The 13,398-nt window shown below is 43.4% G+C and overlaps 1 protein-coding gene across 1 annotated transcript in view; it reads left to right on the top strand.

Moving 5' to 3' along the window:
* Positions 1-13,398, top strand: part of ZDHHC9 (zDHHC palmitoyltransferase 9) — a 301,663-nt gene that overhangs the window by 253,930 nt on the left and 34,335 nt on the right. Inside the window, exons 8-9 of the mRNA XM_078688445.1 lie at positions 9,220-9,323; positions 12,692-12,779. Coding sequence (XP_078544571.1) covers positions 9,220-9,323; positions 12,692-12,779 — 192 coding nt within the window. The remainder of the gene's footprint in view (positions 1-9,219; positions 9,324-12,691; positions 12,780-13,398) is intronic.

Below are 13,398 nucleotides of genomic sequence, written 5' to 3'. Positions count from 1 at the left end.
GGTGATCTACTAAGATCTTGCATTCCCCTCCTCAAGCAGTGCATTAGGTGGGCGCATACATGTCCGTTTGCAAGCTGAATTTGGTTGCCTGACCCCAGTCCCACCCCCCCCCCTCCCCAACACCCCACTTAGAAAATAAGGATGGGGGTGAAACTGATAAGCCAGGGCGATTCTTGGCATAGCATGTCCATCTTTTTGACCTGGTGGTCTTGGTGTTTTACCCCACTTCGTGTGGCGCTCTATGCGTTGACCGACCATTCCAAACGCAGCTACTGTGATGAGCCCCATCTCCGGGCAGCTGGGCTGCTCTAGTAAGATCGCATCATATATGTTTCTTTATGCCCACAGATGTGCGCGTGAAATAGTCAACCGGTCTGCGCTGCTAATTTGGATTCAATCTATATTGCTCCATTAGTTCTTTTCATTTTGAGCTTGAATTTTTTGCTGGGACCAAAGATAACAGAAGGATTGACTAGCTGCTTCGTTTAATTAAACCTGACTTGAACCTTTATGTTCTTAGTACTTTTTGATAGTTTGGTATGTTTATTACGCACAACACCTCAGTTTCACTGGGGATTCCTTTCTGCTCAGACTAAACGGCCAAAGGTTTGCCAATATCACTTTTTGCAAAATCTGCTTGGATTCATCAGTATATGTAGTGCAGGTGCTCAGTCAAAATTCATCGGATTTCCTACAAAGTAATGCCCTTTTTTTAACAACTTTATTTATTCCGTTTTAATCTCCAACTGGTCGGTTGTACACCAGTCTGCAATACATTTATCAATAGGCTTTTTCTCGAAACATGCAGATCTCCAGCGATACATCAATCAAGCACATTAATCATAATGAGAGGAAATACATGAATTACAAATCATAACGAAGGGGGATACCTCCACCAGAATTTCACACGTAGACACAATAATAAGACTACTACATTATTATGAAACACCATCATTATCCGACTGGTCTGCCTGCTCACTTCCATTTCCCGTTTTAAGCAATGTCCTGCATAATTCCCTCCACAGTGCAAGGTTCTCCGCCAGTTCTTCATATGCAGCTCCTCAGCAAGTGACCACTCACCCACATCCACCCCTCTTGTGTCGGTACTCTTAGGCTTATCCAATATATAGCTACCTGCCATTTGGCAAGCACCATTACTAATTGTAGCAGTTTATAGGCCATCCTACATGTCCTACGCTTTGGTATCTGCTTCAATAGACACTGCGTAGGGTACAAAGTGATGCACTTTGGCATACTTCTGTATCGCTTGGCTGTCTTTAATATATTTGACATTTTTCCTTTTCGTTGTATTCTAACCTAACATCGCTCCTGCAGGATCCTTACAGGTGACACAGCTAGCCTGTCAATTGTTGGCACACTTTCATCTGGCGCTTGTGTATGGCCTTTTTCTTTGGAGGTTTGAGCTGTACATCAACCTACAGTCTGAAGAGTTCCAATCTCTTTCAAGCAAGGCTGTTACAACTGACATAGGACCAAAAACTAGGGTGAAGCTGAAGCAGAGCAGTAATCTCAAACAAGGATTTAGCTCCGGTGTTAGATCAGTCTGCTAATCAGGAGTCATCCTAAAACAAGTTCTGGTAAAGCCAATCTGCTTGGTTCTGGATGCCAGCTTTCTGACTTTGTCAGTACTTGTATTTTTCTGTCAGGTTTTTTGTAAAGTTTTATTGTTGGGGTAGCAGCCCAACCACTCGCAGAGTAACGGTAAAAATGTTTTTCTGAAAAGCCAAAATATTTGGTCTTTAAAAGCACATGTTGCCACACAAGTCCCTGGCCGTGAAGGGAACTACCTTTTGTGCAGATGTGCTAAATGTGAAAGTGCGGAATGTTGTTTCTTATGGTGAAGTTAATCAATGGCTGAAGTGGAATGACCCAAATCCCAGTGATGTGTGCTGTAGTTGGCCCAAGAAACAGACCAATCGATGAAGAGGGTTTGCAAAAAAGCCACTATATAAGGAAGTTTAATATATTAATATATATATATATATATATATATATATATATATATATATATATCATCACCGTATATTGCTTGAATCTCTCAAAACAACGGGTCCGGACCAGGGTATAGTGCGGTTATAATCCCTTATTTAGCGCAAGACAGCATAACGAGTTTCAGTTCTCACGGGAGCCCTGATCACAGGAATATATATATATATATATATATATATATATATATATATATTACTAAATTCAAAGTGTGTTAGCTGACACCAGATGTCAAAGTAGTATTGCTTTAGTGTCTGCCTCGGTCAGTTTTGTGCTCCTGAGTAGCAGTCCCTCTTATGTCAGTTTTGTGCTCCTGAGTAGCAGTCCCTCTTATTTTTGGCCTTCCTTTGTAATCATGAAAAACACACAATATAAACAACTGTCAGTCTCTTTTTGCTACAGTGTTCTAAAGTAGTTAAAATGCTTTACTCTACAATAAAGTTTTATACCATGCTGGTGTCTTTTAGTGAGGACTGAAGATAGGAGAGGGAGAATGTCAGAGTGAAGCTATACATTCAAATGAAAGGACAGGTCTGGTATCGGACTTATTTTTGGGTTTGGTCTTTTGGTGGGGGAAGGTGTGTATGTGTGTGTTTGTCTTTGTCGATAAATTCAAATATCTGCCGGGGAGTTGGAGGCCCGCCCAACACAGGTCGACATGCTCTCTGCTTTACTGTTTATTTACAGTTCACTGAGGAGCCAATGCTTTCTTTGCATGGTGTGAGCTGCAGGAGTGTTCATTAGGTCACTGTATATGTATTGTTCTATTTGTTGATTTAGCACAAAGATGATCTTCATAGTTTGCGGGACTGAGCCTTCTGATCAATAGTGAATTGCAGCTAGCATGATGGATAACCTTATTCTCTTCCAGGTTTCATGCACTGAGCTGCACTCGTCCTTTTGAATCCACTCCTCTAAGCATGCCCCTGCTAATGTAATCTTAGTCCGCTTTGCCGCTAGGCCAGCGCAGCTGTGTCAGTGGTGCTTTCAGTAAGCGACGTAACTTCGTTCTTGCGGATAGACAAACATTCGTGCTGTTGCATGGAACCAGGAGTGTAACTAGACCTGAACTTCGAAGGGGCTAACACTCCCAGCCAGGGCTTGCCCTAGTACTAGTCACACATGGTGCAACAGTCGTTTTTGGTGCCCCTCCCCCATTTCCTCCTTCTCCATGAATTTCCTCACTACCACTCACCAACAATGCACTTCCTCTCACTATAGCACTGTAGGAAAGTAGGATCTGCTTTCATGGCCACCCCCTCATTTTGCTGGTGTCATGTTTTTCTGAGTAGTCTGTCTGGGATCCTGCTAATCAGTATCCCACTCTCTGTGCTTCCTTCCTAAATTGGACAATGCGAGTACTTGGGTACCCCTCAGATTGGCTACTAATGTACCCTTTTAAGTCCCTAGTATATGGTACCAAGGTACCCAGGGCATAGATACACCTGGAGTCCCCTATGGGCTAAAGCATGTATTATGCCACCCTGAAGGGCCACTCGAATTGTGACTACTGGCCTGCCATTGCAGCCTGTGCAAGCTGGTGCTAGCACCACGTACAACAGATATAAGCTTACCTATGTCTGAGGTCACTCCACTTAAAACCTAGAAGTCACGCCTAAGGCAGGCCTTTCAGTCCTGAAGGCAGGGTGCTTGGTTCTAACTTTGAGGGTGCCCCCTTCAGAGTGCTTTCCCCTGGGTTGTGAGTGCATTAGCCATTATGATACATAGAGTGGCCACGCGTCGCCATGCGATGGCCATCTCTAAACTGGCTGTAACAAACCCTGTTGTGTTTGGTATCAAACCTGTTAGAATCATACCCCAACACCGTGAACGTTGTTGGGTGTAACGGTGTAGGGAGTATGATTCCATGCACTATAAAGCTCCTCTGGGAAGCCCTCAGTGCTCCCAGTACCAGTCGTCTAGACCTGGACAGCAAACTGCCGGTCAGACACGATTCTGCCCCCCTGCTGCTGACAAGGTTCGTGCAGGGGAACTCAGGACAATAGGTTTCCTGTCAGAAGGAGATGTAACCACCTCCCAGACAGGATTTAGTGTTCAGTTCATACAAGCTCAGAGAGCCGTTTGCGCCTTCTCTGGTGTGAAACTGGACAAAGGACATGGGAGTATCCTCCCCACTGTCCAGCCCCTCCTCTGGAAGGGACCCCTGAAACGCCTCAACCCTCTCATTAGGGTACTTAAGTGCTTACCTGTGGATGGGTCCTTAGATTCGTCGTGGGACAAGATTCAGATCCAACTCCACTTAATCTTCAAATTTCTGGGCATTTTGGACTTTGCTTTGGAAACCGAGACTGCAACTGGGAAGACTCCTGCAACGTCTGTGCCCTTACTCCATACAGGTTCTTCACAGGGCCTGTGAACATCCAAGACACCCAAAGGAATCTCCCTTGGAGTGAAGGAGTCCCTTTCCTTCATCTGCAAGCACCGCAACACAGCTGCCCGGTCTGCTGATCTTGGGCTCCCACAGACTCCAAAAGTCTCAGCAACACAGGTGGTGATTTTACAGCTCCCTCGAGGCCTGACCGATCTTCACAGCAGGTTTGAAGCTAGTGTCCCTCTTGGAACCGCTGGAGCAGTACCCCTGTGCACTGTATCAACTTGTTGTTGCCAAGGCTTGTTGATTGTCTCCTCCTGAGATCTTAGGGCTCCAAGAAGCTCCAGCCTCCAGAATCTTCTACAGCCAAGATTTTCTTCCTCGCCGCATCCTCGGAACTATGGCCCTTCATCCCTGGTGAGCTGTTGGAGCTGCACTTGTGACTAAGGTACCTCTGGGCTGTGGGCCCTCTCAAGGGTCTTGATTGGCTCCAGTGGGTTCCCCTGCTTGCTCGGGCCTGCTCTGACTAACCTGATTGTGGTGAGTCACTTGGACCTTGCTGGGCCAGATATTGCACCTTTTTTTTTTTTAATACTGCGCCTCTTGCCATTGCCAGTGTTTGGTGCTGCCCCCCGCAGACACTGATCTCCTGGCTCTCAACAGCAGACGTGGGGCGTCTCTTAACTGGCTCCTGGTCATCCTCAGTGTCTCCTGGTCTGCACAGCTGCAACTTAAAGTGCACCATCAACTCCTGCATCTTTCGACATTGATGGGCATTAGTCTTTCGTGCTTCCTGATCATTACGGAGTGTCATAGATTCTGTCCCCTCTGCTTGCAGGTTCTTCTCACCTTCAATCCACTTCTATGTTCCACTGGACTCTTTCAGCTTCTTTGCCAGCAGCATCTTAACTGAAGTCCTCGATTGTGTCTACAGCGGTTTCCGACGCTACTTCACACCTATGCACCCGGCTTCCATGGTATAGGTATCCAGGTTCCTGGAGTATCTACATGTGGGGTGACCCTCAAACCTTCCATCCTCCACCGTGTTTCCTCAGGGTCCACTGGGAACGGCACTTCTTTAAAACTACAACCGCAACGTACCCATTGACTTGTACTGAGCATGCGGTCATGTTCTCACTCTGCACCCGACCTCCTTGGGGTTCCTAGATACTCTCCTTGTTCCTTGTATCCCTGACTCTTCTTCGTCCTTGGAGCCCAGTCTCGACCGAGGTTGTGATTCGCATTCCACTATTTTAGTATATGGTTTGGTCTCCCCCGGGCACGACTATGTATTTGTGCTACTTACCTGTCCTATTACTGAAGTATTTTGTGTACTGTGGTTATATCTCCGGGTAGTAGATATTGCAATGTGTTAGTGATTCTAATAAATACCTGTTTTGTAAGTACACTGTGTGGTTCTTTTTCACTTGACTCGCACCATAAGATTACGTACTGGTAAAACAAGCTGCTTTGCACTCCTTCTGGACTAAGCCTCCTCTCCACAGATACCACTTAGAGAGCTTCTATGGTTGTCTAAGACAACTAAAATCACCATAAGATTGTCTGGATTAGTGCAAACAGTGCTGCTTCCATAAGTGAGCACCATATACTAAGCCAGCCTCCCACAAGCACCTGACAAACCTTTTCTTTTTTATAGTACTACTCAGTTTACTCACACTCAGTTGATCTGCATGGTTCAGGTTCTTTGTAGCAGGCACATTAACCCTCTGCGCTGTGTGGGTGGCTGGAGTGCCCATGTGAGTCCATAGTGAGCGATGCAACAGTGTGAGAGTAGGGTAAGAGGAGTGACTGCAGGGTGAGTGAGGTGACCATACGAATTTGGGTGCTGATGTAAGTGCAGAGTGGGACAAATTAATGCATGGTTAATGATGGTCTTGTTTGAGTGAGATTGCAGATTGAGCAGTGAGGAGGCAGGTGTGTGAAGGGTCACGAGTGCACGGTGAGTAGTGTGCTCGTATGACTGCAGAGTGAAGGGCGAGAATGAGGAGTGAGTTATCTGAATGCAGGGTGCATTCCCAGACACTTCAAGTAACTCCGCATGTTATTGACTGGTGCGTGGGTTTCAGATAGAAGTTCAACTATTGCTATTATAGCATTAATCAGGGATCGAGGGTGTAGGGAACAAACTTCCAGTCTTATGATTAGGGTTGCCAGCTCATAATTTTCATGTCCCAGATGGTACAAAATAAACAGTCCCCTAAAGCCGTATTTTCAGCACTTACCTGTGCATGCTTTAAACAGCAAATATGAATGGAAGGCACTTTTAATTGTGTTCTAGGGCTGCCTGAATGGTCCATGACTGATAATTAAAGGGAACAAAGATTGAAAAGCCACATTACAAATGAATACATACCTTTTTGTTTATAACCCTATTTAGTGTCAAGACGATGTCTTTGGAGGCTCTTTAAAGAACACGTCTGACATTTTTTTTTGGGCAACCATACTTTATATTCCTTTTCATGAAATGGATTCTCACACTATGGCAGTAAATGTAAAATGCAAGTGTAAGGAATAGGCAGAGTGGGAGCCCAGAGGGTACTGGAACCAGAAAAAGAACTAAGCCTCTGTAACCATTTTACAAAGGTATGTATTCATGCAAATGGTCTTTAACCCCTTCGGTGCTCACGATGAAATGGTTCCGTCGTGAGCACCAGTGCTCCTGAGCTCATTACGGAACCATTACGTCATGAGGACAGGGGCACGAAATCCCTCTGCTGCAAACAGCAGAGGGATTTCTTTTTCTCCCCCAAAGCTTCGGGAGCTAGGGAAGAGTTTCCCCAATCTCCCGAGGCCCCGCCCCTCTCTTGCCGTTTCTGTGAACTGACTATCAGCGCGCACGTCGCGCCGACGTAATTTCTCAGAAACCGAAACTGAAATGAGCCTTTAGGCTCATCTCCGTTTCACTTTGGCTATCTCAGCCTCCTGAGCACGTTGAAAGACGGGAGAGGTATCATTGGAAAGGGGAGAAATCTCCCTTTTCTAATGTTCTTAATTGGGCAAGGGCCTTGTTCCCCCATATGCATTTTGGCAAATTTAGTCTTTGCCCCCAATCTGCACGGGGGGGGCAGAAAGCCCATTAGATACCAGGGATTAAAAAATAAATAAAAGGTAGTCTTTTTGCCATCCCCCCACCCCCGGGGGGGGCAGAAAGCTCATTAGACACCAGTTTTTTTCCCCCCGAACAACTGTTATTACCTTTTGACTTTCGATACATTTCTGCATTCCAAATAAAAAAAAGTCATTTTGAAAAATAAATTTTCAAATATCTACTTTTTCTAAACTCTATATTTTGTTCCCATTTCAGAACTACATGGGTGTCCTTCAATCTAATGTTTCCAAGTATACATTTTCCCAAAATACTTGCTATATACCGGTACATATTAAAAAACCATTGCAAGACGCTGCTCAGTTATTGGGTCTGGGTTCGTCTGGTTCTTGGTGAACTTACAAGTCCTATATATCCCCACAACCAGAAATGTCCAGCGACTGTAACCGTATATTGCTTTCAAACAGCTGTCATAAGTAGAAGAAGCTTCAGGTGAAAACGTTGACACAAATTTTTTTAACTAATTTTCAATTGTTCCTATATTTAACTGTTCGTTTCTATGAAGAAACCCTCAAGGATCTACACAAATTGCAGAATTCTGTCTACTTTTCTAAAATGTATAGCTTTCCAGGATCCATTATTGGTTTCATACCCATTTCTGCCATTAACTGGAAGGAGGTTGAAAGCACAACAAATGGCAAAAATAGGCTTGTCCCAGAAAAGTGCCAAAGATGTGTAAAAATGTTTGGTTTTCTGACAAAAGTCCGCTTGTCCCTGAAAACTGGGATGATGGTGATTTCAGCACTGCAACCCCTTTCTTGATGCCATTTGCAGTGAAAAAAACAGATGCTTTCATCTGGAGCCCCCTCCCCCAACCCCCCCAAAAAAGTGTTTGCTGTATTTTGGCTAATTACTGGGTCCCCTCCAAAGGCACTTACAAACCCATGGTAATTTAGAATCCCCATGATGGAAAATAAAAGATGCAAATGTGGCGTGGATACCTTATGTGGTCAAAAAATTACAGGGGCCTAAGCGCAAACTACCCCAAATAGCCAAAAAAGGCTTAGCATGATGGCGGGGTGGAAAGGCCTAGCAGCGAAGGGGTTAAAGACCTGTAAAAAACTCTGGTGTGCTGGTGATAAGACTCTTGACACTGCCCAGCTCAGCCCTCCCACAGTAGCTCCAGCTGCAGCAGCCTGGCTGAGACACACGACAGTTGCTTAAGCCCTTTTAGCCCAATGAGCGTTGTGCGCCTACTTGGAACTATGCATTAGTATTACCAATAACTGAGGCAGAGTTGGGCAACACATCCATTTTAAATCATATTTTTGCTATCTATAACAGATGCAAGTGTATCATTTGCCCCTCATTTGCTATGCACGATGGTATTGTGATTGTTATGGGGGAGAGGGGCTTTATGTTGGTGGGTTATTGGGTCCATTTAGGTATGCAGGGAGTACAAGTAGGCTAGTAGGTTGGAGAGAAAATCATTCTGATGGAGCTTTTTGTTTGTGCACTTTTTGGAAACTCACTAAACTGTGTATGCAAAGAGGAACATTGTCCTTCAGGTCACAGTGTTTGCAAGACATTGGGCCCCGAGTGAGTTAATGCGTACTGTTTGAATGCAGGTACTCTGTAGATTGTGCAACCTAGAAGCACCTCATGGTGGAGATTTTTGGAATGAAGTGTCGAGCTATCCAGTCCGTGGATTGTGGTCTACTGCCTTGAAAGGTTACTTGTGTTTTTTGTGGAGAATCCTGCTATCTGCTTAATTAAAATTAATTATTTACCACTTGTTTCTCTCTATTGCTAGATTAAAGGGTCTTGGACAGGTAAAAACAGAGTGCAGAATCCCTACAGCCATGGAAACCTCCTGAAAAACTGCTGTGAGGTGCTGTGTGGGCCGGTGCAACCCAGGTAAGGCTCCCTGTGAGAGCAGCCTGTACTTGCTTGGTCATGTCTTGTTGCAAGTACTTTTGCTTCCTACAAAATTGTTGTTTGCCAGTGCCTACCTCTTTCACAGAGATCTTGTCAGTTTCCCTTTGGTCTTTTAAATGTATGCACAAATTATGGATTATGATGTGAACACTTGATTCAAAGTTATAAATCTCTTCGTAAGATCTTGTTTTAGTGGTTGGACCTTCAGGATTTTTGTGCAAAATTAAAAAAAAAATGTGCATAACCAAATTTTCTCGTAAACCTATAACAGAAGCAGGAGTATCGAGCCAGGTCTTGTTTTTGTTCTGTAATTTCGGTCTCATTAAAAACTTTCTGAAACGCTTCCTTTACCCCCTCTTTTCACTTTATACTTCCTGGCACCCAAAGAAACCAATCGGCCAACCTGCAGAAGATTTGTGAACAAATGTGTCCCCGCATGGCTGCTCTGGTCCCATAATGTTTTACTTCACTGCTTGTATGATTACAAATACTGTGCTGCTGATCAAACTAGGTTGTTTTTAGCAGCTACTTTTAGAAATGTTGGCCCTGCATCTGTACCGGGCATCTGACATATGCAGTTCTGTATAATACATAGTGCTTCACAACCTTCAGTGAGGTTTTGTTTACGTGATAACTCTAATAAAATTAATTGGATGCTGTTGCTCGCACTGCCTCAGATATATACTCATAGTGAAAGTTGGTCAATGTGCTAGGGACTCCTCTTCAAGAATCAAGTGAGGATAAAGCTGGTGACTGTGTAGCTTCTTAAGCGCTTTCTCATTCTACCACTTGAACCAATAATAGAGCTGTTCCTTTTCTGGGTGTGTTAGATCCAGAGTATGCCATCTGGGCAGCCTGTCCACAGTAGCATTTTAGTATTTGCTTTGCATACCTCGGAGGGGGATGTGAGGGTGGAGGGGGGCGGTTGGGCCGGAGCTTAAATACAACATGGCTGCCGATTTGTAGGTCAGTGCATTCTCAGCTCTGTCATAGAAGTGATTTGGCTTTGCTTCTGGAGTGAGCATGATGAATAGAATACACTTTATCACTGGAGTATTGATGTTTAATTTCATACCTTTTTGAGGTCTCGTAGCCTAACCGGTTATGGTTATACTACAGTGACCTATAAACTGAATTTGTAGGATGTCGCTGAAAAATAATTTGTATCGGTTATGTTTGATGGAGGTAGCATTGGCTCATGTTGTGTAAAAGATCAGATTTGCAGTGAGTGCCCTCCGCTACTACATAAAAATGTAGTATTTTCATCTTGGTATTGTTAGGTTATCACAGACCGCCACATACAGCCTTGTATCTTAAACAAGGACACACATCCACTTTGAACTTTCTTCTCGCAAGTGGTTAAAATGTAACAGAATGCCAGCTAGAGTAGACCTGAAGGGGAAGGACTCACAGTTGACCGGATTGACATTTACATCGAGGAAAGAAATAAACCAGGTTTCTGTCTTCCAGATGTTTAATGGAAAATTTAGGGAGCCTGGTCATTTTGAACATGCAGGGAAGGCATGTTTTTTCATTGTATCTTATAATGTTCGGAGAATGGAATCTAATATTTTACAGGATTCCTGACCAGATACGAATTTTTTTTTTTTTTTTTAAGAATGAGGGATGGTACTACAGGCAAAAGGCCCAATTATTACCATTGTGTTTTTTTTAGGACAGGCCGGTTTGAGTTGCCCTGGTGTCATAATCTATACATGATTTCAATTCTCGCAACTACTGCGAGTCATCGCAAAACTGAATATGGAATTCTGAAAACCTAAAAGAACAAATGAGCATAGATTACATCGTTGCCTTCAGCACTCTGTGAGGCACTCCTTCTCCTGTCCATCAGAATGCTTGAGAGATTTTCTGAGTGGTTAGCTGGACTTTGGTCAGTCAGTCATAGGTGCCTCATCAGTGCTGCCAGGTGAGCCCTATTTGGAAAGATGTATTGCTGGTGGGTATAAAATTGTCTGATAAGCAACAAAGCGAAATCAGAGACCCCTTTTTCCGCAGGCTGCTGAAGACACTGATGGACAGAAAGGGATTTTGTTCACCACCAGTATTTAGTTTAAGCTGGTGACCTAAAATTTGCCTTTCTCAGTGTGGTAAGATAGCTACTACTGGCTCTGTGTAGGACATTCTGACCACAGACTTAAATCTCAGCAACGTTTGTTAGGTCTTTAACACTTCAGAGGCTGAATGAGTAGCCACTGTTTGGAAACAGCTGCTCTCATGATCAGGTTTTTAAAAGCTAGACACCCTGAGAAGGGAACTGCATACAGCAGATGTTCAGGTATCTAGTTAGTCTTTGACACTGTTAGAATTGGATTTCTCATCTTAGCAGATCAAAATGTTAGCTAATATCCTGCTCATAAATATTTGTAAGCAAACTTTTTGGAATAATCAGAATCGTATCTTATTTGCAGTCCTTTCAGTTGTAAATGCATCAGTCTCAGCTAACCAAGTTCAGGAGACAAGTGAGGTCTGTCTGGTACTTGGTCACAGGCGAGACAGTAGAACAGTCTTCAAAAATATTATTTTTGGAATCCTTCAAAATGTCAGCGTGTACTCTAAAACTTTTCTTGTTGGAGATTCATGCTCTTGTGTGAGTTTACCAGATTAATTCAAGTTTTATTTTTAATGAGAACTAATGAGTAAAGTTTGGAAAGAGCAAGCTACACAATAGGAGAACCTGAAATTCTCCATTTCCAGTCAAATCACACTGGAATGCACTACGGTAGACTGTTAGTCATATGTCACCGTTGTTATATGCATACCCAGCGGCTGAGCACATCGGAACAGTAGATTGTGTCAACATGCCCAAATGCTTATGTTCACCTTTTTATGGTGAGTGGTGTATTTGAAAACGTTTCCCCGACACTGGTTCAGTTCGAATTCCAGAATCTCCCGTTTTGCAATATCACCTGAAATTATGTTGACATGTTGATACACTTCGTGGTGCTGCAAAGACTGTACTTTGCATTGTATGTGTATCTTTCAGCATTGTCTACTACTTCACAGTTGTTTTTCTGTATTTGCATTTTAGAATGTGGTAACCCAAATATTGTCAGCGTGTAGTACGGAAATCAAGACAGTCTATGCTTGAGCTAAAAATAAAACATCTTGATACTATTTTTTTTTTTAAATATGTCCAAGCTACAAGGATAGAGGTCAGATTGTGAGGTAAGGTAGCAGGCCATATGAAAGAAACTTGATCTCGATTTCATGTCTCTGGAAATTCCTTGCTCCTCTAGGCATTTTATTTTATGTGTAAACCTTGCATGTATATGCCTAATGCAAAAGTGTATGCTTAGTTATGATCTATTGTTTTTCTTTTATTTTAGTATGCTGGATAGGAGAGGCATTTTACCAGAAATTAATGGGCTCCAAGGGACAACTACTCAGGAAAGCAGCACTGTGCCACAGAGTTCGGTATGTTGGTGTGCATGGTCTTAGTGCTACATAATCCACATCCATAGTATATGGCTGGGAGTAGCTATTTTAAGGTCGAAGTGTTGCTGCAAATTGGTCCTTGAATCCATTGGGCAAGGGTGAGGGAGGTAGAACATATGGTAAGAAATAGTTACATCTGCATTGCCTAACTACTGTATGTAGTATGTTTTTAAAATTGGTAGCATATTTACAGCTGGAATATGATCAGAATAAAACAATTCCTGCCATCCATGTCTGGAATCATTCTGTATACTCTCATCTCGGTCTCCAAGACCGTGCTTCCAAGAGGATCTGGTTAGGTGAGGTGTTTGAGTATGTCACTACTTCTCTCTATATCTACGGTTGAGACCATTACAATGGAGTGCATGCTTATGCAGCTAACCTGCAAATACTACTTCTTAGCCTTTCTGTCACTCCCAACAGAGAACTTTTTCCATCAGGATATGCTTTCTCTTGAATTTCTGAATTTTGGAGGCAGATATCTTTGGTGTTAGCATTGTGCCAACAATGTGCTTCCTCTGGAAGAAAGAAACCATTGAATCTTACTCCCTTTACCACTTAATCCCCAAGGACAACAAAGGTCCGAGTCCCAGCCTGG

This window comes from Lissotriton helveticus, chromosome 4_1 (assembly GCF_964261635.1).
Source record: "Lissotriton helveticus chromosome 4_1, aLisHel1.1, whole genome shotgun sequence".
Taxonomy (NCBI): domain Eukaryota; kingdom Metazoa; phylum Chordata; class Amphibia; order Caudata; family Salamandridae; genus Lissotriton; species Lissotriton helveticus.
The sequence above is the reverse complement of the archived record's forward strand: the minus strand, read 5'-3'. Positions and strand labels throughout refer to the sequence as shown.